General features: G+C 37.3%; 2 protein-coding genes across 5 annotated transcripts in view; both read right to left on the bottom strand.

Annotated features, from left to right (window-relative positions):
* lamc1 (laminin, gamma 1) overlaps positions 1-12,876 on the bottom strand; it is a 74,975-nt gene extending 62,099 nt beyond the window's left edge. Inside the window, exon 1 of the mRNA XM_016446874.1 lies at positions 12,120-12,876. Within this exon, the coding sequence (XP_016302360.1) occupies positions 12,120-12,489 (370 nt within the window). The 5' untranslated portion in view covers positions 12,490-12,876. The remainder of the gene's footprint in view (positions 1-12,119) is intronic.
* A 2,975-nt stretch (positions 12,877-15,851) lies between these two features.
* Positions 15,852-24,668, bottom strand: part of dhx9 (DEAH (Asp-Glu-Ala-His) box helicase 9) — a 15,830-nt gene continuing 7,013 nt past the window's right edge. For all 4 annotated transcript variants that reach the window (XM_016446870.1, XM_016446871.1, XM_016446869.1 and 1 more), the window contains 17 exons: positions 24,090-24,281; positions 23,852-23,993; positions 23,691-23,773; positions 21,687-21,843; positions 21,397-21,494; positions 19,942-20,155; positions 19,728-19,822; positions 19,570-19,643; positions 19,089-19,241; positions 18,849-19,009; positions 18,658-18,769; positions 18,352-18,513; positions 18,104-18,231; positions 17,764-17,993; positions 16,900-17,015; positions 16,557-16,757; positions 15,852-16,426 (listed from right to left, as the gene is read on the bottom strand). In XM_016446870.1, the coding sequence (XP_016302356.1) occupies positions 16,078-16,426; positions 16,557-16,757; positions 16,900-17,015; positions 17,764-17,993; positions 18,104-18,231; positions 18,352-18,513; positions 18,658-18,769; positions 18,849-19,009; positions 19,089-19,241; positions 19,570-19,643; positions 19,728-19,822; positions 19,942-20,155; positions 21,397-21,494; positions 21,687-21,843; positions 23,691-23,773; positions 23,852-23,993; positions 24,090-24,281 (2,667 nt within the window). In that variant the 3' untranslated portion in view covers positions 15,852-16,077. The remainder of the gene's footprint in view (positions 16,427-16,556; positions 16,758-16,899; positions 17,016-17,763; positions 17,994-18,103; positions 18,232-18,351; positions 18,514-18,657; positions 18,770-18,848; positions 19,010-19,088; positions 19,242-19,569; positions 19,644-19,727; positions 19,823-19,941; positions 20,156-21,396; positions 21,495-21,686; positions 21,844-23,690; positions 23,774-23,851; positions 23,994-24,089; positions 24,282-24,668) is intronic.

The following is a 24,668-nucleotide window of genomic DNA, read 5'->3' as shown; positions in this document are numbered from 1 at the left end:
TATATAATTTTTTTTTATTTTACATAATAAATGAGCATATCTTTGACAAACAGCACAGGTCATGGTGACTGTCAAAAAATTGTTCAGACAGATCAGATTATGTTTCTCACGTTTTGTTTTGGTGGCATAATTAAAGGAATATTTGACAAATTCACAAAATCTTTAAGAAAGATTGTTGTGATGCTTACTTTGGAAGACAGTTTTGCTCTTTGATTTGAACTGCTCATCAATTACATTAATGAAGGTCAGATTGGCATTCTTACAATTTGATAATTTTATCATATATTATGAAAATAGAGTAAAACTGGAGCCAGCCGCCAGTCATATTTGGCGCTTGGCGGGTATCAGTTTATAATCCTGCTTGCAGTAACATCTCCCACTCATAAACTTTCGAGCTTCTCGCGCTTCCTCTCCCTCGGGGACAACAGCGAATGATGGACACAACGCCCTGGTGACATCCATTGATGCTGAAGAAACGGTGCTCTAATTTGCCGAAACGGAGCACTTTGCCACCTGCCCCACCTTCAAGCCACTCCCGGCCCTTCAATTTACTCCCAACGGCAGGAATGTTAAGTTTCAACTTCAAAGTAAAGAGTGATGAATGGACTACAAACACAGGCCGTGGTTAAGCTTTTAGAGTGTAAATTTGGTGTTTAACATCTCATCCAGATGAAGACTTCTCTAAGACGGGGCAATGAAGTTGAGAGTAAGTTCTAATTAAGAATATTCAGTTTGAAAAAGAAAGCCAGGAAGAGAAGAAAGAGGGGTTGGAGGGAAGTGAGAGAGAAAAAACAAGCAGACTGAAAGGTGGGGGGTGTATGAACAGACAAGTAGGAATAACCAAACAAAAAGACTAATCCAGTTACTGGATAACCCTTCCCCCATGTAAAGAAAAGAAGACAAAGGGGTTTTGTGAAGTAGAACTTGAAGAGGGTGGGCTAGAGATAGAGGGGGAGCACTGGCCCATGCCTCAGATCTAAAGATAGGACCCTGACATCCACTCACACGCACACACGGCTGAGGCTTCTCCGGTGGGACGGTGCTTCATTCAAGAGGCTTAGGCAGAGAGCAGCCATTCAAGACATTCCTTAAGCGGCTATACCTTTTAAAAGCGGCTATATCTGTCCTCTGCACTTCAATAACTGTCTGGTTCAGCTCAGCTACCAAATCTGACCTCAGAAGACTACAGAGGGTAGTCCGGACTGCTGAGCGAATCATTGGTACAACCCTCCCTTCTCTCCAAGAACTGTACTTATCCAGAGTGAGCAAAAGGGCTGGCAGAATCACTCTGGACCCCTCACATCCAGCACACTCCATCTTTGAACTGTTGCCATCTGGTCGACGCTACAGAGCACTGAGCATCAGAACGACCAGACACAGGAACAGTTTCTTCCCTCAGGCCATCCATCTCATGAACACTTGACAATAACTGTGGAACACACACTTATTTATTTACTCATACACTTATTTATCTAACACTCATACTCAGTCTACACCTCAAATTTGCACATAATATACAGTACCTGTACATACAAAAACTGTCTATTGTAATATACCTGCACATACAATTGTCAATTTATATATTTTTATTCCTTATTTACTTGTTCTATTTTTATTTTTTATTATCTGTGTTTTTTGTTCTGTCACTGTCATTCTGTTACACTGTGGAAGCTTCTGTCACGAAAACAAATTCCTCGTATGTGTAAACATACCTGGCAATAAAGCTCATTCTGATTCTGATTCTGATTCTGATTTACTTTAATAAGCTCGTTGGTGGCGTTCCTTCATCCTTACTGCTCTCAAATTTGCTGTGGACAAGTCTGTGCGATTTTATGATTGTGGAAGAAACCACGTATAAAGAGAGAGAGTTCAGTGGTTGTTTTAAGATTAAAATACTCTTTGATATCCAGGCAGTCATAGACAAAGGAGGAAAATGAAGTAAATCGGCTTTCGAGATTCTGCGATTATGCACAACAAACATTTCCAGACTGGCAATGAGGAACTGGACTGAATGTGTGTATGCGCATAATACACATAAATAAGCTCTAAATCTTATTATGCATGTATGTAAACAAGAGAGCAGATATTTACCTGACAATTTTGTGCTGTCAAACGATTAATTGCGATTAACTGCATCCAACATAAAAGTTTTTGTTTACATAATGTGTGTGTACTGTGTATATTTATTATGTGTATTTAAGAAAAATATATTATGTAAACAAAAACTTTTATTTTGGATGCGATTAATCACGATTAATCGTTTGACGGCACTAATATGATTAAAATATAAATAATTATAAAATATAATACAGTATAAATATAGTAGAATGATATTAAAAATAATATCAATTAATATACGATCAAGAAATAATGTATTTATTTACCCTGAAATTAACTTCATAGAATAAAATCAAGTCCATATCACATAGCAACAGTTGCGAGTGATAATTTTTTCTTGGAAAGTTGAGTTTAGGGTTTAAAAATCACAAATGAAAATGAAGCAGAGATGGATTGTGGAACAATACAGAAGATGTGATCATATGAACTACCAGAGTAATGTGTGATGTATCTTTCAAAGCTAATGTACACACCATTATTCATTTACATCTCTCTAGAGTTTGTAGCGCTTATCACCACATCAGCCCTGCAAACTAGCATTCTGGCCAATTATCCAACACAAAGGCAGGAGGAATATCACAACAGAGTGCAGAATTTGCTTTGTTATTCCTCAGGAGGAGATCGTGTTTGGACAGGGGAGACAAAAGGAAGTGACTGCTGTGACTCCGATTACAATCGTGGCTCAACGTTTTTCTGGGTGCCGGAAACCATACTGACCTTTGGTCAACAGAGTGTGTGTGTGAGATATCTTTACAAGACCTGCTTTAAAAAACAAGGTCAGAAATCCTTTAAAAAATGGGTTGTATTTTAATCGAATATGCTAAGACAAGGGGGTCACCTTTACTAATAAAGCAGCTCTCAACATTTAGGGCTGTGTAAGCAAAAGCTAAATGAAGTTGAATGTGATGTGACATATTACTGATTGATGGGTATCGAGGAATCGAGGCCTTTCGTTAAACAGGAGAGACGCCAGGCCTCCACCTGTCTGACTCTATAATGTGACTTGTTTTCGGTCGTAACCTATTTCTGGATGCATAAAACTTACTTTGACAGATAAGTGTTGCTAAACAAAAAGATGTTTTGATGAATGAGTTTTATGCAAGGTTGGCATGACAAATAATCTAAAAGGAATGTGTGAAGGAACGGTCTAAAATCTGAAATCTGACTCATGCAATGAACTTTGGGGTCATGAAATAGTCTTGAAATCCAGCCTACGTCGAAGGAGAAGAAAGTGGTAAGCCACATAAACTGGTAAGAAAATACACATTTCATAGATTTATCTCACTGTGAAAAATAAATGAAAACAATCTCTGACTGTATAGAACTGATCAAAAAAGGCAAACAGTTAAAGTGTAAAACAACAAACTGTCACAGTTTGACAAATTATTATTTTTCTCTCATTGAATAATCTGTCAGAAGATCATTCGTTTAATATTCTGTCAAAAAGGGCTAAGTTTATTTTCCAGGCACTTCAGAAAAACATAACACAGGAAACCATAGGATCCAAGGTACGACGGACTAAAACAACTATTTGCCCAGCCACAAGAGGAAAAAAAGCATTAGGGTGTTGTTTCAAGAGCATTATATTTCCCCCAAAACAAGATGCTAATGTAAGCCAGATTTATCAATGGAGAGTTTATCATTTGAAAACACTGTCCTCTCTCTCCTACCATATTAATATTGTATTGAACCTTTAGCCAATTTTAACATCAGCTCTGCGTGAATGCATTTACTGAAGTACTGAAGAACTGGGGATTAACTTTGGATTAATTAGGCACTTCTGAAAGTATGAAAAATGTAGACTACTGTATCAACATGCCCAAGTCAAAAATATACATTAGGCAATACCACAGATTATCAAGTATTAGCTGATTTAAATTATAGAAAGATAAAAACACAGCTAAAATTCACATCTAGATGTGTATTAACAGGCACAATCTTACACTGATTACAACTGGGGGAAAAAAAAAACAGAATTAAGTCAAGCCAACATCCTAGTTGGTTGATTGGGTTGTGCTTAAATTTGCACACCTGGTCACCGATAGCCTCGTGGTAGCGCCATGTAGCGCCATTGCGCTTCGGGCGTCCCGTGTTCGAGTCCCGGCTCACGGACCTTTCTCGATCCCGTCCCCCCTCTCTCTCCCACTTCGCTTCCTGTCTCACTACTGTCCTATCAATAAAAGGCAAAAAACGCCAAAAATAAATCTTAAAAAAAATAAATAAATTTGCACACCTGGATTTTTGCCATTTACCCCAATTTCACTTCACCTGTGGTATTCATGCTTACATTCTGATGTAAAAACTGGAGTAATCAGGTATATCAAATCTCACATTGTTATGCATGTCAAACACACTCCTAAAATGTAACAAATCAACTTTTCCTGAACAATTTTATGATACATTATTGTAGCATGCAATGGAAAAGGTTTGTCTCTAAACCCAGGAAGCGAGGTTGTTCACTCTCTGATTGTAAACCTCATATTTTACTCTACTTTCAAATCATGCTTCACTGTAAAAGCATGTGCTATCACCGATGCCCGAGGGAGGGTATTTTCATAAAGTATGAACCAGCTGTGTAGAGTACACTGCCCGCTCTTTTAACCATCCGCTCCGAGAGAGCGTGATGTGCTGGAAAAAATAATGAGGAATAATAAATACACTGAGTTTTTCCCCATTGTGTTGGGACAACACTCCTGTTCCCATCTGGCTTGTGAAGCTCTGTTTATGTGTGAAAACAGCTGTATTTGGCAACAGACTATCTGCAAGGAAGCCGAGAGATCGGATTCACACTTCAGTACTTGGATGCAACGCTTTGAAGCTTCAGAAGAACTCTTTGTTGGAAAATAACAGAGCGAAGGGCCTGACATCGGATATGTTTTGAAAAGCATGTTTTAAGTTGAGGCGTCAGTAAACTGAAAAAGCTGCTTTATGACTTTTTGTGGAAAGTTTTAAGTTGAATAATAGCGTCTAAACTTGAATGAATGACTAAAAAGTAACCTATAAATCATTTTAAAATACAGTGATGTCCAAAATGCCACCCAATGTCAGAATTGTGTATATATGGTTTATTTTAAAGCCTAATACATTTTTTTATAAAAAAAAATAGGCTGCTAGTATGAGCACATTTGCCAGGCCTGTCAGGCTAAATGCTAGATGAACTGGTTGACTTATATATCACATATCAGGTCATATCAGAGCACTGATATTATTTTGTTTTTGTAACTCTGCAACAGGTTGCAATGCTGGCATCAGCCTAAAGGCCATTAGTTACAGAGCTTGTGCTTATTGGAGTCTTTTCCTGCTTCTGACACCATTCTGTGAATGACAGATTTGGAAAATACCCACCACACAGTCTTATTCCACTCATGCATTAGTAGGAGTTTGAACCGTCACATTCACAGCATGAGCTACATTTCCCGTCTATAGACTCCAGATCAAATGAAGGAGTAAAACAATGAGGAATAACACTGTATGATTGATTTTGACAATATAGCACTGGCAGAAAGGAAACAAAATGTTCTGTAAACATATGCCGTCATAAAATTGGAGGTTAAAAAAAAATTTGTTGTCACCAGTGAAGCCTTTAATAGGGTGTCCAATTCGTACCTTGCCTGCCTACATGACCAATCAAAGACATTTGAGAAGAGCCAAATCCAAAGATGAATGCTGCTTACAGGTGGAGCTGAGAGCATTGAGTGCACTGACTAAGCCTTAAGGTATTGAAAGACCAAGGACGAATAATGTACAATGTATGTGTAAAAAGGTGAGAACAAAGTTCAGGGAGGCCAACTGTGGAAAACTTTCAATTCCTCCTTGAATACACACATCAAAGCAACAATACTAGTAATTACCATTCAGCTCTGTATGGGAAAAACAAACAAAAGTAGCGTACACTCATTTTTCATTGGCATGCAAAATATATTGGCACCATATTGTTTATTGGTTGATCACCAGTTTATTGGTATTGGTAATTTTTTTGGTATTGTTTGATATTGAATAGTTGTTCATGCTCACTTCCATTGTTTATACATTTACAATAGTTTTGCCATCCTCCAGCATTCACTTAAACTTAATTTTTTAAAAGCTAGAGGACTTTTAGACACCGTTAGAGGACATTTAACACCGTAAAAGTCTCAATTAATATACATTTTTCATACTGAACAATCTAATGATGCGATACCTAAATTCCCTTCAATAGTTTTTTTTTTTTAGTTTTTTAATTTATTTAGACAGACTAGCACAGAATTTTAATATCAGCCATTACAACATTTTCCAGTTACAATGCATCTTTTAAATTGCACATCGAAATGTTAAAAAGCATGCAAATTAATCACATCAATAAATTTTAAATGAAATTTCATAATTTATTTGAATTTAATTTTCAGCACCAATGAAGACTTATGAAAATAAGTGCAGTGACCTAAAATAATTTCTAATTTAGAGAATTTACAGAATTCAGAAACATATTCTCAAATACTTTGAAGGATCTTCCTTAAACATTTGGGAAATTCTCTATAAAATCAGAAGAAAAAAAATCCAAGCAGAAATAAGAATAACCCTTAAATATTTCTCAAGCACCCAACTCAGAAAGAAAAGCAGCACAGTGGCATGCCGAAATCATCACCCATCACGCAGACAGGCTTATTTATGCCAAACTAGCGTTAAATCTCTAGAGCTTAACTTTTAACGGGGTCCGGTCATTTGTTACGAGCACTCATCAGTGATGGCAAGAACAGCAAACAGTGGCCGCCAAGGGCTCATTCCACTATTTCACAGTCAAACGGGCACACAGGACAACGCTCTCCTAAATGACACCATAACCACAGCTCCCCGTCTGACGGCTCCTATCGCTGGCACCACAGACCCAGTGTGGGCTCTTTCATTACTCGTTTGCACAATCTGGAAAGGACTAGGGGCTCACAATGGCTTTATCACCAGGAAATGAGAGAGATTCTGCACTTTGCCCACCCTGGGAGGTCCGAAGCTCAAATCTTGCCCCTGGCTGTACAATTAGAGCCACCAAATAGTCCAAGTCATTGCTTTCTAAGAGTGGTGGGATTGTAAAAGTGTGGAAACAACAAATTAGCTTGGATTACGTTTACTATAGTGATGCAATTCCAAACAAATTCAATATCAACTGCCAATTTTCGTCTCAAAGGAGAAAAGCAGCAACGGGGCCGATGACAACTGGAGTAAAACAAAATCGTGCAGTTACATGAACAGCTCGACTACAAAGCTTTCATAAACACAAGTTTCCCATACTGAGATCATACCTTCCAGAGAATAACAATAGGTTTGAACCAGATAGCAAGCTCTTCTTTCCAACCCCCTACACTTAGATTGGTATAATTTGGACCATCTGGTCCCCCTTCAGAAATGACAAGTTCTTTGATGGAGTTTGGGGGAAAAAAGCGCCTCTGAGGGATGAGAGACGAGGACCCCAGAGCCCAGGAAACATTCGGCTGTTCAGTTTCCCACACTGCGAACACTCATCGTCTCCTCTCTTATGAGAAATCAAGAGAGAGAGAGGATGAGACAGGAAAGAGACAAAGAGAGGGGGAAAACAAGAACTGAAAGCAACTTCTTCTCTCAAGAATTTGGCTCTTTTCAAGTAAACCGAGGTCAAACTTCTTAACATACTGTAAATGCCCATTAGCTCCAAGTAAAACAAGCTTCTTCCTGACACATAAATAACTGTCTGTACAAATCTTAAAGGAAGACAGTATTAAAAAGGCCACATTGTATTCTGGATAGTGTGTGCCAGAATTTTCCCAGATTTAAACAATTAGGAGGCAGATGTTCGACCAGCCCTTTTCGATGAAAACAGAAGTGTAAAACAAGGAGACCTCCTGATAAACGCATAAGGACAGCATATGATTTCAGTGACGTTACAAACTCAAAACAGGAGAAAAATTAGCTCTTTCATTTGAATAGTTTAGCATTTAAGTATGAAATTGAAGATGAGACAGGCATCGAACACAATATGATGCAGAGTAAAATGCAAGGCACGGATTGACAGTTCGCAGTAAACACTGCAGATTTCTTCTTTCTATCAGTGAGGGAGGAAATAGGGCATGATAAGGGCCATTCACAAGCTCAAGTTAATTAATCACTCACTGCTGCAGTTTATCAGATGAAAGGAAATTCTCACCCTCCACAAATGCTCCCAAGAGCATTCTGGAGAAAAACTTTATATCAAATGCACGTTGCCAATTCAGGAAGTTGGAAGTAACAGACTAGTAGAATTAAGAGCTTTTTTTTTTGCTGTGTTCTTCTATCAATGCTGCAAAAAATATACACCAAAAACTTTTCACAGCTATAATTCCACATAAATTCATATAAAAACCAAGGCACTGACGACAGTCGCATTTAAAGAAAGACATCTGTTAATCTACTTAAATATCGACAGAGCATTTATTGTGCATTTTTAATGAGTCAATCAAAAGGATTCACAAAAAAAATCTTTAACTTACGTGCGAGTTAGCTGTTTGAATCAGACTCACTCTGTAAGTGAATCATTCGGATCCAAATTCCAATACTGAGGTCACAAATCGACTCCCTCGCTAAACTTAGAGTCATTTTCGAAACAAACTTGGTTTTATCTATTGGTTATTGATTGAATGCAGGCAGATCTGAATGCGAATTTACAGTTGATTATATTTAAGTTAATTGTAGAATCTGGCATATGTCACCAGAGAGAAGGCTAAGGCCCTGTCCACACGAACGCGGTTATTTTTAAAACCGCAGCTTTTTCTACGCGCTTAGGCCGTTCGTCCACACGCAAACGCAGCACCAGTTCACTGAAACCGAACATTTTTGAAAACGCCTGCCAGGGTGAAGATTTTCAGAGTCAGATTTTTGGAGTTTTTGGCTTGTGACGTCGGCACCTGCGCTGTTATCTCTGCCTACTGGAGACTTTTTCAGGCTTCTGATTGGCCAACATGGCTTTACGGTTGAGATTATATCGCCACCTGTTGGTTTGGCATGCTCTTGACAGTGCTTCATAGCATGCGTTTGCGTTTTCATGTGGACGGAGATTTTTTTTAAAACGGAATAAGGAAAAACTCTATTTATAAAAATACCCGTGTACGTGTGGACTTGGCCTAAATTTAAAAATTATGAGGTTGCATATGCAAGGATGAATTGTTCGCAATACGATTAATAACATGCATTTAGGAAAAAAGGAGAGGGAATGAACAATTCATTTTCATTCCATGCAGGCTTGAATTCGTAATAAAGAAATTAAAAGAAATAAATACTTTTATAACAAAGACAGTAAAACATTATATACTTTACAAGGGTGTACAAGTAAATATTCTATGGCTGACTAAAAAGTCCTTGTTTTAGGCCCTAAGTATAACATCAATGCCTAAGACAATTCTGGAAAAACAACCTCCTATCTACAGAAATATAAATTGGTACTTCTAGCTGGGTATGACACAGTATAGCTAAATTTATGTCTGCAATCCCTCTGGGCTGTGTCTAACAAGTAGACCATTTTAAAACAGACAGCATCAACAATTTTCCATTAACCTGAGCATTCTTTAAACCACCACATTATATCTATTTGCCTGTACAAGTTCAGATGCATATGTCTGCAAGTCTTCATTAGCCGGTGTCTGGATGATGATTCACATTTCTCAGTCTCACGCATTCTTGAAGCTTGACAGGCCAGCCAGAACTGGTTAATAAAGAACGAGTGCGGGACATACAGAAATGTTCAATAGTAAATCTACCCTCCTCATCTGTCCTCTCCCCCCAGGCCAGGCCAAATCTCCACGGTCTCTAAGGACTCAGCAGCGTCAAGTTAAGACATGCCTGCTTCCGCCTCGACCATCCCAATGAAGGCAGAATAAACATGAAAGCCATCAAAGGCAGAGCACATAAAATAAAAGCTTATGGCTGGGACCCAGACTACTTGTGGGTTCCCACCTACGGAGTCGCCTTGGGAAAAAAAATCATGGAAGAACAAAACAAACAAGTTTCAAATCAACAATTGTGAATCTTCTCAGATATTTTGGCTTCAGTTCTCAGTAAGATGTACAAAAAGAGATACGTGTCCACTTCAACCCATCAAAACGATGTATTTTTGAGCAAATTTTGAAGTACTGCATAAAAACACTGTTTGGGAAAAATGGTCAAAATGCATATTAAAAATGTTATACACTTTTAAAAATAAAGGTGCTTAAAAGGATAGATTTTAGATTTTTAGAATCTGAAGAACCTTCTTTCACCACAAAGAACCTTTTGTGAAACGGAGAAGTTCTTCAAATGTTAAAGGTTCTTTATGGAACCATTTAGACAAAAAAAGGTTCTTCTATGGCATCGTGAAGCACCTTTATTTTTAAGAGTGTAAATATATAACTTACATTTATTTTTAAATATTTTGTTCATTAGAAGACTATGATAGAAGCACATTTATAGAAAAAAATGTGGCTCAACAAATTAGTCAATTTCATTACTTGAAGGTGCATAATCAAGATGAAAAGCATCAAATATTATATGGCTGTCAGTTTCACGCTGTTTTAATGACACGTTTCAAATGCAAAATGCCTAAATCGACAAGAAGAACTAAAGTGAATTAGAAGAAAAGGTGTCTGACTGAAAAGGCCCGTTGTAGACCATGTGCTAACAAATGGCTGCTAATTAGCCAAGTGTATGATAGAAAGAATAAAAGCCAAATCACTTCCTCTTCCATTATCTAAATGCAAATGTCTTATTGACACCCTGATTACAGCTCACTAGACATGCTTATTACTTGCATTTTGGTATATGCCTACTGATATAGCAGCATCTACTTGGGAACGAGAAGCTACAGAGGTCATGGCTTGCTGGGACTCTACTAATTGGTTACGTTACTGCTCTTTTCCCACCTCCTCCTGCAACCCAATCATTCTGCTTATGCTGGAAGAAATTCAATGATTTGCGTAATATGCACAACTTCAAAGTTTGAGCTGTATTTAAAAGGTAATGATTCTTGCTAAATGACATCTAGTATATGATAACAAAACAATACAACAAAAGTTGAACCATGATGATTAGAAACACGCAGATTTATTATTGCCTACAGCTATGAAATATGAGTGATGACTGAGTGATCGCTATTAGTAGTATAATGCAGAAAATTAGCATTGCCATATGCTTCACATCTGAACAGATTGAAAAAGTGGACAGATCATATGACCTTAGAAGTAAGTTATTAGTACATATTTAGTGGATAGATACTATTATTTATTTATGAGACACTAGCATGTATTGTCTCACTACAACTGCCTATGTTAACAGTTTACAATAAGCCTCATTTGTGCATTAAACATAATGCATTATATTGAGCAATGTATTTTTACAGCATTTATTACGTTGATTTAAAAAGTTGTTACATTTTGCAATTAACATTTATTAAATGCTGTAGAAGTACTGTTCATGTTAGTTTATGTCACCTAATATGATATTATTGTAAAATGTTACCTTTATTTCAACTTGTCATACACATGGACTAGTCAGAATGGCTACTTGATGGTTTATTACTACTTTCGAATAAGATTAATAACACAATCTAACAAATGGAATAGATACGAGCAACCATCCAAAAAGTAACTAAGAAATACATAAGGAATAGTAACTAGTATGACTACAATGAATAGTAACTAGTAAAGGTGGAATTGGTGTTAACAGCTATTGGTTACTAGTCAAAAGTGAATCGTTAATAGCTGAATCACAGATCTCTATAGATTTCAATTAAAAAAAAACGTAATTTGTTACCAGTAACAATGAAGTAGTTGCTTGTCACTATCAATAGTAGATTGATACATAAATACATACTGGTGGTGACTAACTTTAATTACTAGTAGTAATCAATAGCTACTAAAGAAACGGAGATGCTTAAAGAACACATGCTAAATCGACTTGTCACAACTCTGGAACAACTTTTATTCACAGCGCAGCAAACCAAACAAGATTTTTGTGACTCTGATACGAGAATACAAGAGAAAGCTGCTTACCCAGGTGAAGGGTCAGGTTGATGGAGTTTGGGTACTGGATGCCCGCTAACATAGTCTGACTTTGCCACCAGGTGGTATCCGCTTGGTTGTTGTAATCGGTGAGATAAACAGCGCCGTGGTGGTGTCTGGGGTCTCCGGCGTCGCAAATGTGGCATGATTTTGTGACTCCCGTTACCCCGGTCTGTACACAGTATTCTTCAGGCGGCGAGCCGCAAGTGTTGGTGGCCACTACGGTTACATTGAAAGCGGCGTTAACAAACTCTGGCATGCAGCGCTGAGGCCGATTGAACTCGTCTATACATTCATCCATCGCTCCGTGACTGCACGCTGCCCACAAAGTCCATAATAACAAACAGCTAAAAAGCGGCATTGTGTCCTTTTGTTTATGCGACCTCAAGTAGCTACCGTCACTGTCGTGATCCCTTAAACCTCGCAGTCTTTAAAAAGTTTGCAGTAACTCGCCAGCTACCGAGTTTGTGGTTTTGTAAATAAACTCATGCGGAAAATGGTGGTAATCGCTTCACCTCCAAAAAGCGATAGTTGTGGCTTAATCTCCTCGCGACTTCTCTCTTGCAAACCTTCACTTTATTACTGCTTTGTAACCACAGCCATGGGGAAAAAAAACTTTTGGAGAAAAGGAACTATATCCGACTACACCCTGGCAGCTAGTGCGCAAGTCAAAGTACTTAAAAAAAAAAAAAATCCCTACGTCTACTTCCGCCTGAAGGATGCTTTGATGGGCCGCCGACCCGCTAAACAAGGCAAGTCCAAATGGACAGGGATGCATGAGTTGGGCGTGGCGAAATGGGTATGGTGGAATGGGCGTGGCTTTGCACTTTCCCAATTGGTCAGTTTCCCAGTCAACTCCAGGAGTGGGTGGGGCCGGAATTTCATACCTCACAGATTCTCAACGGAGCGATGAACTGACCACTAACTATCCGTAAATAGATAAACAAATGTGTTAAACCATGGCTTGATTCGCCATCAGAAAATCCCAGAAAAATTCTCTCTTTCAAATAGCTGTCCATATGCAGGCAGGCAGTTAAGTACTTAAAGTTTTATTCATTTAAAAACTTTCTTTTATCTTTTATACTGTGGTATCTTCAAAGAGACATACTTTCTGGATGAATAACTAGGGGATGATAGCTGTTGCTTGCTGTGAGCAGTGGGGTCAAAGAGCAAGGTTATTTAAACCTACTCTACCAGGCAAGGGTGTATCCGAAAACTTTAAATAGCTGAGTGTTACGTTTTGTGGGCTGTTTATTAATATTTTACCAGCATTGTTTCTAAGATGAATAGAGAATCATCTAAACGTTTGTGCCACACTTAAGTGTGTTATATCTTACCTCAAAATTTTCAACTTTTAGTTTTTTATGCAGCTAGAATATTCAAAGCCTTCATAGAACTAACTAGTAATAAAAAATAACCACAGTTAAGATTGCAATTCTGGCTATTTGTTTTCCTTTTTTTAAATTCCAAAACCATGCGTGTTATATATTACCTCAAAATCTACCTTATCACCCCCAAAAAAAGGATCCACTGTAGGCAAATTCAAAGTCTTCACAGAACTAACTAGTAATAAAATAAATAAAAATCAAAAAGTAACAATTAGTAATAGTAATACCAATACATAAACAAATTCAAAATAATAAATAGTAGCCTAATAAAAATAATAACTTGTAATAAAAATATAGGACTGGCAATTTTTTTCTTTCTTTCTCCAATTCATAGCTATCGTAATGAACTGTCTTTTCTTTTGCATTGGATATTCACAAATAAAGTTTGCCCAGTGGATTGATTGGAAAGTGAGAGCTGGAGTACTGAATGATCTGAAAATGTGTGTGCTATTGATAAGAACTATAGCAGATACTGTATCTGATACTACTCTATGTGAGTCCAGTGAGTGTCTCAGATTGGCAGCGAGCATCATCAGATCTAGTCTTCAGACGCATTCCTTTAGATAACGCTATAACGATTTAATCAAACTGTGGTCAAAGAACAAAACTTTGGTGTTTAACAAGACAATCAATCATCACCAACCATGGAGATAAATTGGTTTAATAGCTCTCTAAATAGGATAGAATTGCTCTGTTGGAAAGAAATTGGTTTAAATTTCCCTTCACAAAAATGACATTACGGCCTATTTAAAATGCTAAAAAGCAAAGATATGCTTATACATTTTTGAGCTAAGAATCTTGACATCTAGCAATAATATAAAACCTCTGACCTTGCAATCAAGTCAGCTCTGCACTAGACTTCTGTCTATCCATCAATTGCCTAGTCTTACTACATCTAGGACAGGGGAAATGAGGGCTAGATTTATCCCTATATGTCAAAAAGAGTGTCAACACTTTGTCAAATACTAATTTCGCCCCCCCCCCGTACCACTGCATCAAGCTCAGGCATGTCCAGGATGTGCATTGTCTCACTGCTACCTTCAAACTTTAAACACATTCATCAGCAATTGTTCTCTAAAGACACAAGAGGCAGCCTATGTACTCTCTCATCTTACCCAGAGGCTACGACTATATTCTTCTCAGAGATATTTCACACATTCTCTGGAATTTTGCTGTGGTGTCAGATTTGCTTTTTTGAGTAAATCAGATGAGTAATGATTTATATAAAAATGTTAAAGTAACAAGTCAAGGAGTTATGGAGTTTAAGTGTGTACAGAATTTGTGGTTATATTTGCAATTACACGCTGAAACACAATTATATTTGTGTAGATTAGTCAATTCATACAAAAAAACATACAAAACAAAGCAATTAAATACTTTTTAAATAATGAATGGTAGCATCCATAGATAGAATCAGATATAGATATAAACCAATCAGATATAAACATACTCTGCTGCGGGTTTAAAGCGCCCTCTATCGGTAATCATTAGCAAAGAATCACGATAAGCGCCAGATATGAATTAATCATCTAAATTAATTATATTTGTAGTTTAAGTATATATCTAATATATATCATAAATAAAATATTTTGCCAGCGGTTTATTTATGCACCAAACACAATTACATAAAACTAAAGGTAAATCTAAAGGCTTAAATCCTGCTATTATTTAATTATACATATTAATTGATGGTTTCACAACACTTTTTTGTTTTTAACATTTATGAAAATGTTTAGTTGAGCAATGGATTTTTTGGTAATCAATGATACATTCAGTAGCCAAAATAATAATTGACACTAACTCGTATATCATTATATCACACGTTTCGAAACGGAATGTACAAGGATTAAAAAAAAAAGAAAAAAAAAAAAAAGATAAAATTGATTTACACTTTTCAAAAGACATGTCAACACACTTCAGCTCTTAGTGTTCCAAAACTCTTGTGTGTACACAGTTTTATAGACACACTTCTTCAGCTGCAAAAATGTCACTTGGTATTTTGTGGTCTCTGGAAAGACACTGGATTCTGAAAAACTGAAATAGTGTATAAAGCACAATATTGAGGCATTTATCAGCCAGCAATCCATTATTATTATTGACTGCACACGTTATATTTCACATACATTTCTCAAAATGCATATATTTAAACTATGAGTTGTTTGTTTTAGGGCACAAAATGTTACTCAATCTGGACAGAAAAAAAGTTGGCTGGAGTTACACATTGCTGCAAAACCACACATCTGGAAACTGAGTATTTGATTCCCACCAGTGACTTCATTTCTTAGTCAGTGAACTCATTTCTTAAGAGGGCATGAGAGAGATCAAGACTAAAATGATAAAAAAGAAATTATTTTATTAGAATACAACACAACATGTATTTGCCATCCATTATTGGTCACGAATAGTTATTTTTAATAACTGTTATTAACTGACAGTCATGGTTTCAATTTATTCATGCTTTTTTACATAAAAAGAGGAAAGATTGAATAACAAAAAGCAACAACAAAACTCAAACATTATTTTAAATCTTCCCAAAGACATCCTTGTTCAGATGTTCAGTTTTAATAACCACCCCTGTTTCCCCCCCAGCCTCCTCTGAATCCCCTCCCTCCATTTCCTTCTCCTCCACCTCCTCTGTATCCACCAGACCCTCTGAATCCACCCCCACCAGACCCCCTGAAGCCACCTCTATCAGACCCCCTGTACCCACCCCCGCCGCCACGATACCCTCCAGACCCCCTGAAGCCACCTCCACCACCCTGGTATCCTCCGCCTCCTCTATATCCTCCACCAGACCAGGATCCACCACCACCGCCGCCTCTGTATCCTCCTCCTCCACGGCCCCTAAACTCTCCACCCCCTCCAAAGTCAGTACGGGGCATCTTGGGTGGACGTGGACCATCTCCAAAGCTGTAAATAACAAAGATAAAAGGGTGTTAAAATAACACAATTAACTAACATCTCATTTTCAAAATAGTTTAGTTATAAGCAACCTTTATCCTAAACAAACCAATTAAATGTATGGGTTCAATGATCTCACCGTGGGTTGGAGACCATGAGGTTGATGCCAGCTGACGAGGGTCTGGACACAAGCCGAATGACGTTCAGCAAGCGCTCATTGGTGGGATCCAAATTTCGGATGTATTCTGGGTCTTTGGTCACCTCCACCACCAGGGCTTCCATCGCTGCCCTCAGGGCCGCCACACCACCGGCTATATCATGGGGAATCTTCAATTTGATCCTACAGAAGGAAGGAATATTCTTGATGATCACTGGAACACTTCTCTTGTTGACTTCCTTGAAAATATTTGGTTTGCTCTCAGGATTCCTGACTCAAGAATTCTGGAGAACTTATTTTTTGTTGTTTATTGTTCAATACACACCAGTCATCAAGCTCAACAACTTCTCCACTGGAGGTGACCTTCTTTGTGCCGAACAGAATAAGCTGAAGAGGACTGACAAGAGTCATTCCTTTGGCAGAAATGGCTCGAGTTCGGATCTGTTATTACAAAAGACATAAATTATATTTGTATACTCCTAAAAGCTGACAAAAACTAACTTTTAGCAGATATACACTACCATTCAAAAGTATGGGGTTAGAAAGATTTTTTTTCAATATTTTTTGAAAGAAATTAATACTTTAATTCACCAAGGACGCATTCAAATTGATCACAAGTCACAGGAATAAATAACAAATAGAAAAAAAAAAAGTTTTTCATTTTAATATTTTCAAAATGTAACTCGTTCCTGTGATGCAAAGCAGAATTTTCAGCAGCCATTACTCCAGTCTTCAGCATCACATGATCCTTCAGAAATCATTCTAATATGCTGATGTGGTACTTAAGAAATATTTCTTATTATCATCAGAGTTGAAAACAGTTGTGCTCCTTTATATTACAATAAAAAAAGCCTACTGCCACTTTTGATCAATTTAATTGGTCAATGCTGAATGAAAGTACTGAAAATCACCAAACTTGGAGATTGTGGTGTACACATTTAAAATGCACAGTATTTCTCTTTGTCTTGCACTACACATTCCAATTAAATATTTTAAATTAACTATATATATTGGATCGGACTGGATTCTAACATTTGATTGGATTCTAATATTAGAATAAGAATGTCCAATATTATGGGCAACTAAGTAAAAAATCATGGTTCGTGGCTGTGATGTAACTTAAGTCTTTATTAAGTCTAAAAGTAGAAACTGCAAAAATAGCAGTTTAAAGCTAGACTTTCAAACCAACCTTTTCCCCAAAGACGAAAAAGGGAGATGGATACACCATATCATGGTTGCTGAAAGGACAGTTGACTGAGGACTTGTGAATGAGAGCATTTCGCCCCTCTGTGGTCAGGATCTTCCTTTTCTCTTTGTGGTAACACACATTGGGGTAAGAGCCAAACGTCAGCAGAGAGATCACCACATCCAAGTTATTGTCTGGTCCCACAGTGTTAAACATCTGATTCAGGAGGCACTCTACAAGAAAGGGAAACGACAAAAAATTACTTTAAAATCTTCAAATAACATCTGAGGACTGAAATAAACTGTAGAACTACATGTAAGTGCATTTAGAAGCACGGCTTAACCTTCAGGGAAGCCGACGTTGACAAGGATCTCTTTCAGCTGGACCTTGGCCTCCCAGGTCATTCGCAAAGTGGGCATGTTCAGCCTCTTGTGCTCACAAAACCGGATCTCTGCATCCTCACCTCCCATCCTGAAAAATTAAAATCTACTTATATTGCGAAACCCTCAAGAGATCAAAATGTTAAATGTTTTAAAAAAAATAAAAAATATACAAAGTCTCTCAATTTAATACGATGGCATTTGGACCCACCGGACTTCATCCCAGGCCTGGAAGACAGAGAGTAAGGCCACGTGATCTGAGAAACGTGAGCCTGCAAAGTTCCTATGAACAAAACCGAGGCGTTTGCCTTCGTTGATAAAGGGCTCGGGGAAACAGGTCGCTGCTGAGATAGTGCACACGGCATCTCCAACACTAAACACAAACACATACACATACACAAGTACAAGTAAATTCAACAGCTAATTTTGGGAAAAATAGCAATGACCTGTATGTTCTTGACAGCTTTGTGAGATGCACTCAATTCATAAACAGCCAATGTTGGATGAATAAACTTACTTAAAGATGCATCCCATGATCATCATCTTTCCCAGACGTGGTTCGATGGGCAGTTTGGCCAGAATGCGTCCCAGTGGAGTCAGCTCATCATTACAGTCTAGAGCATCCAGCTCTAGAGAGCAACAGAGGCTTGTTTGATTTTGTTCACTTCAACATCCTTAATATTAAGACATGTAACACAAAATCTGTACCTCTCAGTGTATGTTCAGCTTCAATAACGGCATCCAACGGAGGCGGCTCAATGGCTTTGGACAAGAAATTCCCGATGGGACCCAGTCTCAGTAGCTTAATGCTGAGGGCCACCTCATGCAGTGGTGTGCGGAAGATTTCAGGAGTCATATGGGTCTCCAGTCTGCATAACAATCATTAACATTTCAGATAATGTGATTTTGTTTGAGGTTTTGGTACAACTGAAGAATGACATTTCGTACTTTTCAAAACGAGCTCTGCTGCAGAGGTAAAAGCAGAAGCCTGGTTTGACTCTGCCAGCTCGTCCCTTCCTCTGCTCAAGGTTGGTCTTGGAGGCCCACACTGTGGCATAGTTTGTCATGTTGTTGTGAGAAGTGAACAACTTCACTTTCTGCCTGAATGACATATTTGGTATTTGTGGACAAAACAGAGTATATAGAGAAGAGAAATGTACATCAAAGAGATAGTTTCTTCCATAATGACAATTAATTTACTGACCCTAACGTCATTCCAAACCTGTATGACTTTGTGTTTAGCGTTACACAAAAGATGATAATGATGGTAGCCAAACAGCTGGTTACTATTAACTTCCATTGAATGGACAAAAAAATGATAATTTTTTTGTGTTTTACAAAAGAAAGTCATGCAGGCTTGGAAGGACATGAATAAAATAGAGAATTGTAAGATTTGGGTGAATCATCTCTAATAAATGGAGCTGCTTACTTGCAGGAGTCTAAGACAAAGACCACATCATTGATGGTAATGCTGGTCTCAGCGATGTTGGTGGACAAAATGACCTGTGGTGTGTTTGCAAAATTTGTTTAAAATTAAAACGTTTTAATATATCAATTCCTAAATTGCACAGTGAAATGTCTCCAGACCTTTGTCACACCCTCAGGAGTGGGCTCAAACACTCGTCTCTGTTCTTCCCTGGGGATCTGAGAGTGAAGCGGCAGGATTCGGTATCGATGACCACCTTTGAGGGACACAATATTAGAGGAATCACTAGGAGTTATATTAAGAGATCAGGAGATACAAGTCACAATATCTGGAGAAAAAATTTTGTTTGAGTGTGAGCAGAATATCATTACAGACCGAAGTGAGGGTTCATCTCCAGGTGTTTCTGCATGGAATAGATGAGGTTCCAGCCTGGAAGGAAGACTAGCACAGCCCCTGGTACTTCTAGCGTTTCAATGTACTTCAGCAAAGCCTCGATCAGCTCGAACGGAGTTTCCTTCTCATTCAACTGAGACATGGCACGCTTGGTTTCAGGAGTATACTCAGATCCACAGATGACATTACAGTTCACCTGTAGAACACAGAAATACACATGTCAAGCATTAATTTATGTACATTTAAGTAAACTATTATGAACTATCATCTGATCAGTGCTGTGGAGTAAAGTTTAGTTAGTTAAATGCAGCTCTTCTTCAACTATGTTTTCAAGGTATGAAAGGGTATGTTTAATTTCCAGTGGATATACCATTAAAAAATTTGAGGCTGGTAATATTATTATTTATTTATTTTTTTTAAAGAAGTTTCTTAAGCTAACCAAGGCTACATTTCAGAAAAAATTAAGCAAACTAGTAGTATTCTGAAATACTACTACAATTTGAAACAACCGTTTTAATTTATTTTTTAAATGTGATTTATCTCTGCGAGAGCTGAATTTTCATCAGCCATTATATTTTTATGGAAACATGATACTTTTTTATAACAGTATTATAACAGTATTTATGAAGAAAATTCTAATTGATTTATAATTAAATAAACAAATAAATATAAATATATATATAAAAGTTTATTTGCAAAAACAGAGATTTTTTGTAAAATTTTTTTTTAATGTTTTTATTGTGTTTTATTGTGTTAGCTGTATTTTTTTTGTTATTTTTACTTGATCAAAATAACCCAACTGCAATTTGATTGACATTAATTGGAATGCACAATGAAAAAAACATGATTTTTGAAAATTGTTAAAAACGGAGTTATGTTTTTGCAAATGAATTCTTTATATGTATATACATAAACACACACACACACACATATACATATACACACACACATACTTGCATATATTTAATCTCTTTATTTTTAAAATGTGTATAGGTAGTATTCATAAAGTTTTAGCTTTTAGTTTTGGATCTGAGATTAAAAGAAGTGTACTTTTATTCAGCAAGGACATATTAAATTGATCAAAAGTGACAGTTGTGTGTGTGTGTGTGTGTGTGACAATGTACAAGTCCTTATTGTCACTTTTGATCAATTTAATGTTTCCTTGCTGAATTAATACCTTAAAATGGATAATTTCCAGATAATATTTTAACTTTAATCAATGACAGTATAAAAGCCATTTAAATTATTTTTTACAGCACTTCAAGTTAAGCCATTCTTAGAAAAGAAAAAGATTCAAATATTTTTTTCTATAGGTCTATCATAATGCGTGCGGTAGAGGGTTAAATATGTGAAACATTTATACCTTATATTTTTCTCAGATGGTATAGTACTTTTTTTGCACCTAATTTAATAAAAAAACAAAAAAAACAAACATACATCTTCCTCTCCACCATCTTCATCTTTATCTTTTTTCTTCCGGTCCATTGGTGGTGGTACGAACTGAGTCATCTGAATGCAGTCTTCTAAGAAATACTCTGGAGATATCAAAACATAAATAATAATCCGTCAGGTTTTACAGTCAAGACATTCCAAATTAATGCTCTAACATTGGGCAATGGGTTTCCAAACATCCATAGGAGTATTTCATCCAGTGTGTGAGATGATGTAAACATTAAATCATTAAAATATCATTACAAAACAGTGCATTGTGAAAACATGCTTCTCACCTTGTACAGGATGTGCACGTCCATGCACCTCGATGATAGGACAGTTAAAAAAGTACTCCCTAAACATGGTTGTGTCAATGGTGGCAGACATGAGGATGATGCGCACATCAGGGTAAGCCCGGACCACATCTCTCAACACTACCAACAGGAAATCAGACTGGACAGAAAAACATACTTGTGAATAGGGTGAGACATTGCACCTCTCTAAACACATTTTTTGAAATGTTAACATACTGTATATGTACAGGTTGCACAACAGTGAAAACAATAATAGCACTCATTATGTCTATTGTTAAGGGAAATGTGGTTATTTTTTCAGTTTTTGGAGCAATTTCGTTCTTCCGGTTCAAAAAGCAAAGTTGAGCCTACGTCACGAAAAGTGACGTATATGTATTAATTTGGAGTGGTGATTGGCTGCCGTGGTTGGAGTACGCCTCTACGTCATCAGCTTTCTGAGCTTTTCTCAGTATTATTCATGAGAATTAACTCTTATGGTCCAATCACTGCACTGTATTATGAATGAGATCGTCTTACAGCAGAAAATTCAAATCTCATAAAAGAGCTTTGCGCTGTCAGTTCATTTCTGTAAACATAACCGTAACAATATTTAATACGCAACAATATGTAGAGCACGTATGAGAGAATGGTTTCTGCACGGAATGCCGAGATGAGTTTAACAACATCATAGTTCATATCCAGACCGGAGCAAACGTGTTTCAAGTTTATGTGAACATATTTCATATTCTCTCGTGCTCCGAATATATGTATGCACACATATCATGTCTTCTTCGAATAAAAGATGCACAAATAATGGCACTGATACAGCGGTTCATCTGATCATGAACGCGATGACACGACGGATTATTGTGGTACACAGCAAACAAAGATATTGACCGAAAATTCAAAGAAGAGTGAACAAAAAGTAACTATGTCTTTATTCTTTCTGTTTTAAACTGATGCGTGTCATTTGTACTGAGACTGTAGTGCTGGTAAACGTGAAAATATTATACAATTTTTCATATCCAATATCTCTGCTTATTTATTTCAAATAATAATTTATCAAAACATATTGGATTTGTTCATGATAGTTGTTAAGTCTCTAATGACAGGATTTATTGACAGTTATTTATCATTATTTTTAAAATATATCAAGATGGCCCCTATCTCTGTTGTTGTTTGTATTTTCTTTCATTCTCTGCTCATTTTTATATTAATTTGTCTCTATAATGAGTGTGTTGTAGGTCTGTGTTTTATTGGTTGTTTTCTAGGGCTGCCCTCGACTAAAGATTTTTCTGGTCGACTAGTAGTTGTTCATTTTAAGCATTAGTCGACTAATCGCACGTTTATTAATAAACCATTTAAATCATTATAATGAGCCTTTAATTACCTACATTGCCTAATAAGCGCTCAAGCACACACAAAGCTTGGAGTGCACACAAATAAATGTAGTCTTTACAGATTTGAAATGTGTATTACTCTTATCTGTATGACCAAAAATGGGGGAGTATTTTAAGAGCAAGTGGCCGCACTGGCGCCTCCATCTCATGCTGTGAGCGCTACAGCTTCCACACTCTGCAGACACTTGAATAGCGCACATTTCTCTGGGTTAACATTAGATTAAGCGGCCATGTAAAGTTACTAATACTTACATCTTTCAGATGATAAGCCATATTTGAGGTCGATGAATGATAGGCGAGCGCTTGGATGTCCTGCCCGATGTACTGTATTAGACTAGCTGTTAACGATCTGTCCGTCACGAACTGCATGACTTTGCATGTGTTTTTTTCTTTCTGCGACTAATAACATTTTGGTCGACCAAGCCTCTCTTCTGGTCGACTAAAGATTAGTCGACTATTAGGGGGCAGCCCTATTTTTTTCTCCCCTCTTCCCACCCTCTACACGCCCATTTCTTGACTCTTTTTCAAATCTGAGGCGTGAACAACCAGTGCTAAAACAGGGGGGTTTCATGACACTTTAAAGCTGATATGGTAACATTGGACTTACATTTAAGTCCCTCTCATGGATTTCATCCACAATCACATGACTGATGCCACGGACACCAGCTTCCAGCTTCCTCAGCAACACCCCTGTGAATAAGACATTTTTAGTTCTATTACCCAACCCTGTGCAATGTGCCACAGTCCGAGATTAAGAAATTAACGTACCAACTGTGCAGAAGAGGATGCTGGCATGAGGTCTGGGCAGGACAGACTCAAAACGCACACTGTAGCCACAACTTTTCCCCACCTCCTCTCCTCTCTCGAATGATACACGTTCAGACACTGACACAGCACTGATCCGTCTTGGCTAAGAGGATAAACGGCAGCAGAAGCAAGTCACATTACTGTCTTGTTCTTAAGGTGACCAAGCACATAAAATCAGTAAGCATTTCAACAGGCTCACCTGTGTAACAATGATATTGCATTCAGATGCCTTTCCTGCCTGTACGAACTCATCCAAGATGTACTGAGGAACCTGAGTAGTCTTTCCACAGCCAGTGGCTCCACGAATGATGACCACTGGGTTATTGTGAATGGCGTACATGATTTGCTCCTCAAAGTTTTTGACTGGCAGCTGACTTCGCTCCATGAGAATCTGTAAAAAGACCATGCTGTTAGTAATCTGACAATACCAAATGCATATTAATATGATAACTTTAAAACTTTAGTCCCTGTCAACAATTCTTGCTCATGAAAAATGCTCAAACTAAAAAATAAAAATGGGCATGCTGAATATCCCATGAAATATAAAAAGTTTAATATAGATTGAAGTGTTTTGTCTTGATTTTTATTTTATTTTTTTTATTTTATATGCAATAGTGTACAATGGCTTCATTGGTCTGGATGGTCATCAGTATTGTTCATTCATCTGCCCAGAAGAGAAAAACTGCAAATATTAAATGTGCTTATCTTCTAAAAGTGAATTTCATTCATGTTTAGAGTATGCTAGTATGCTAACATACAAATGCGTTTTTTTGTTTAT

The sequence above is a fragment of the Sinocyclocheilus anshuiensis genome, unplaced genomic scaffold, assembly GCF_001515605.1.
Source record: "Sinocyclocheilus anshuiensis isolate Anshui unplaced genomic scaffold, SAMN03320099.WGS_v1.1 scaffold375, whole genome shotgun sequence".
In the NCBI taxonomy this organism is placed as follows: domain Eukaryota; kingdom Metazoa; phylum Chordata; class Actinopteri; order Cypriniformes; family Cyprinidae; genus Sinocyclocheilus; species Sinocyclocheilus anshuiensis.
The sequence above is the reverse complement of the archived record's forward strand: the minus strand, read 5'-3'. Positions and strand labels throughout refer to the sequence as shown.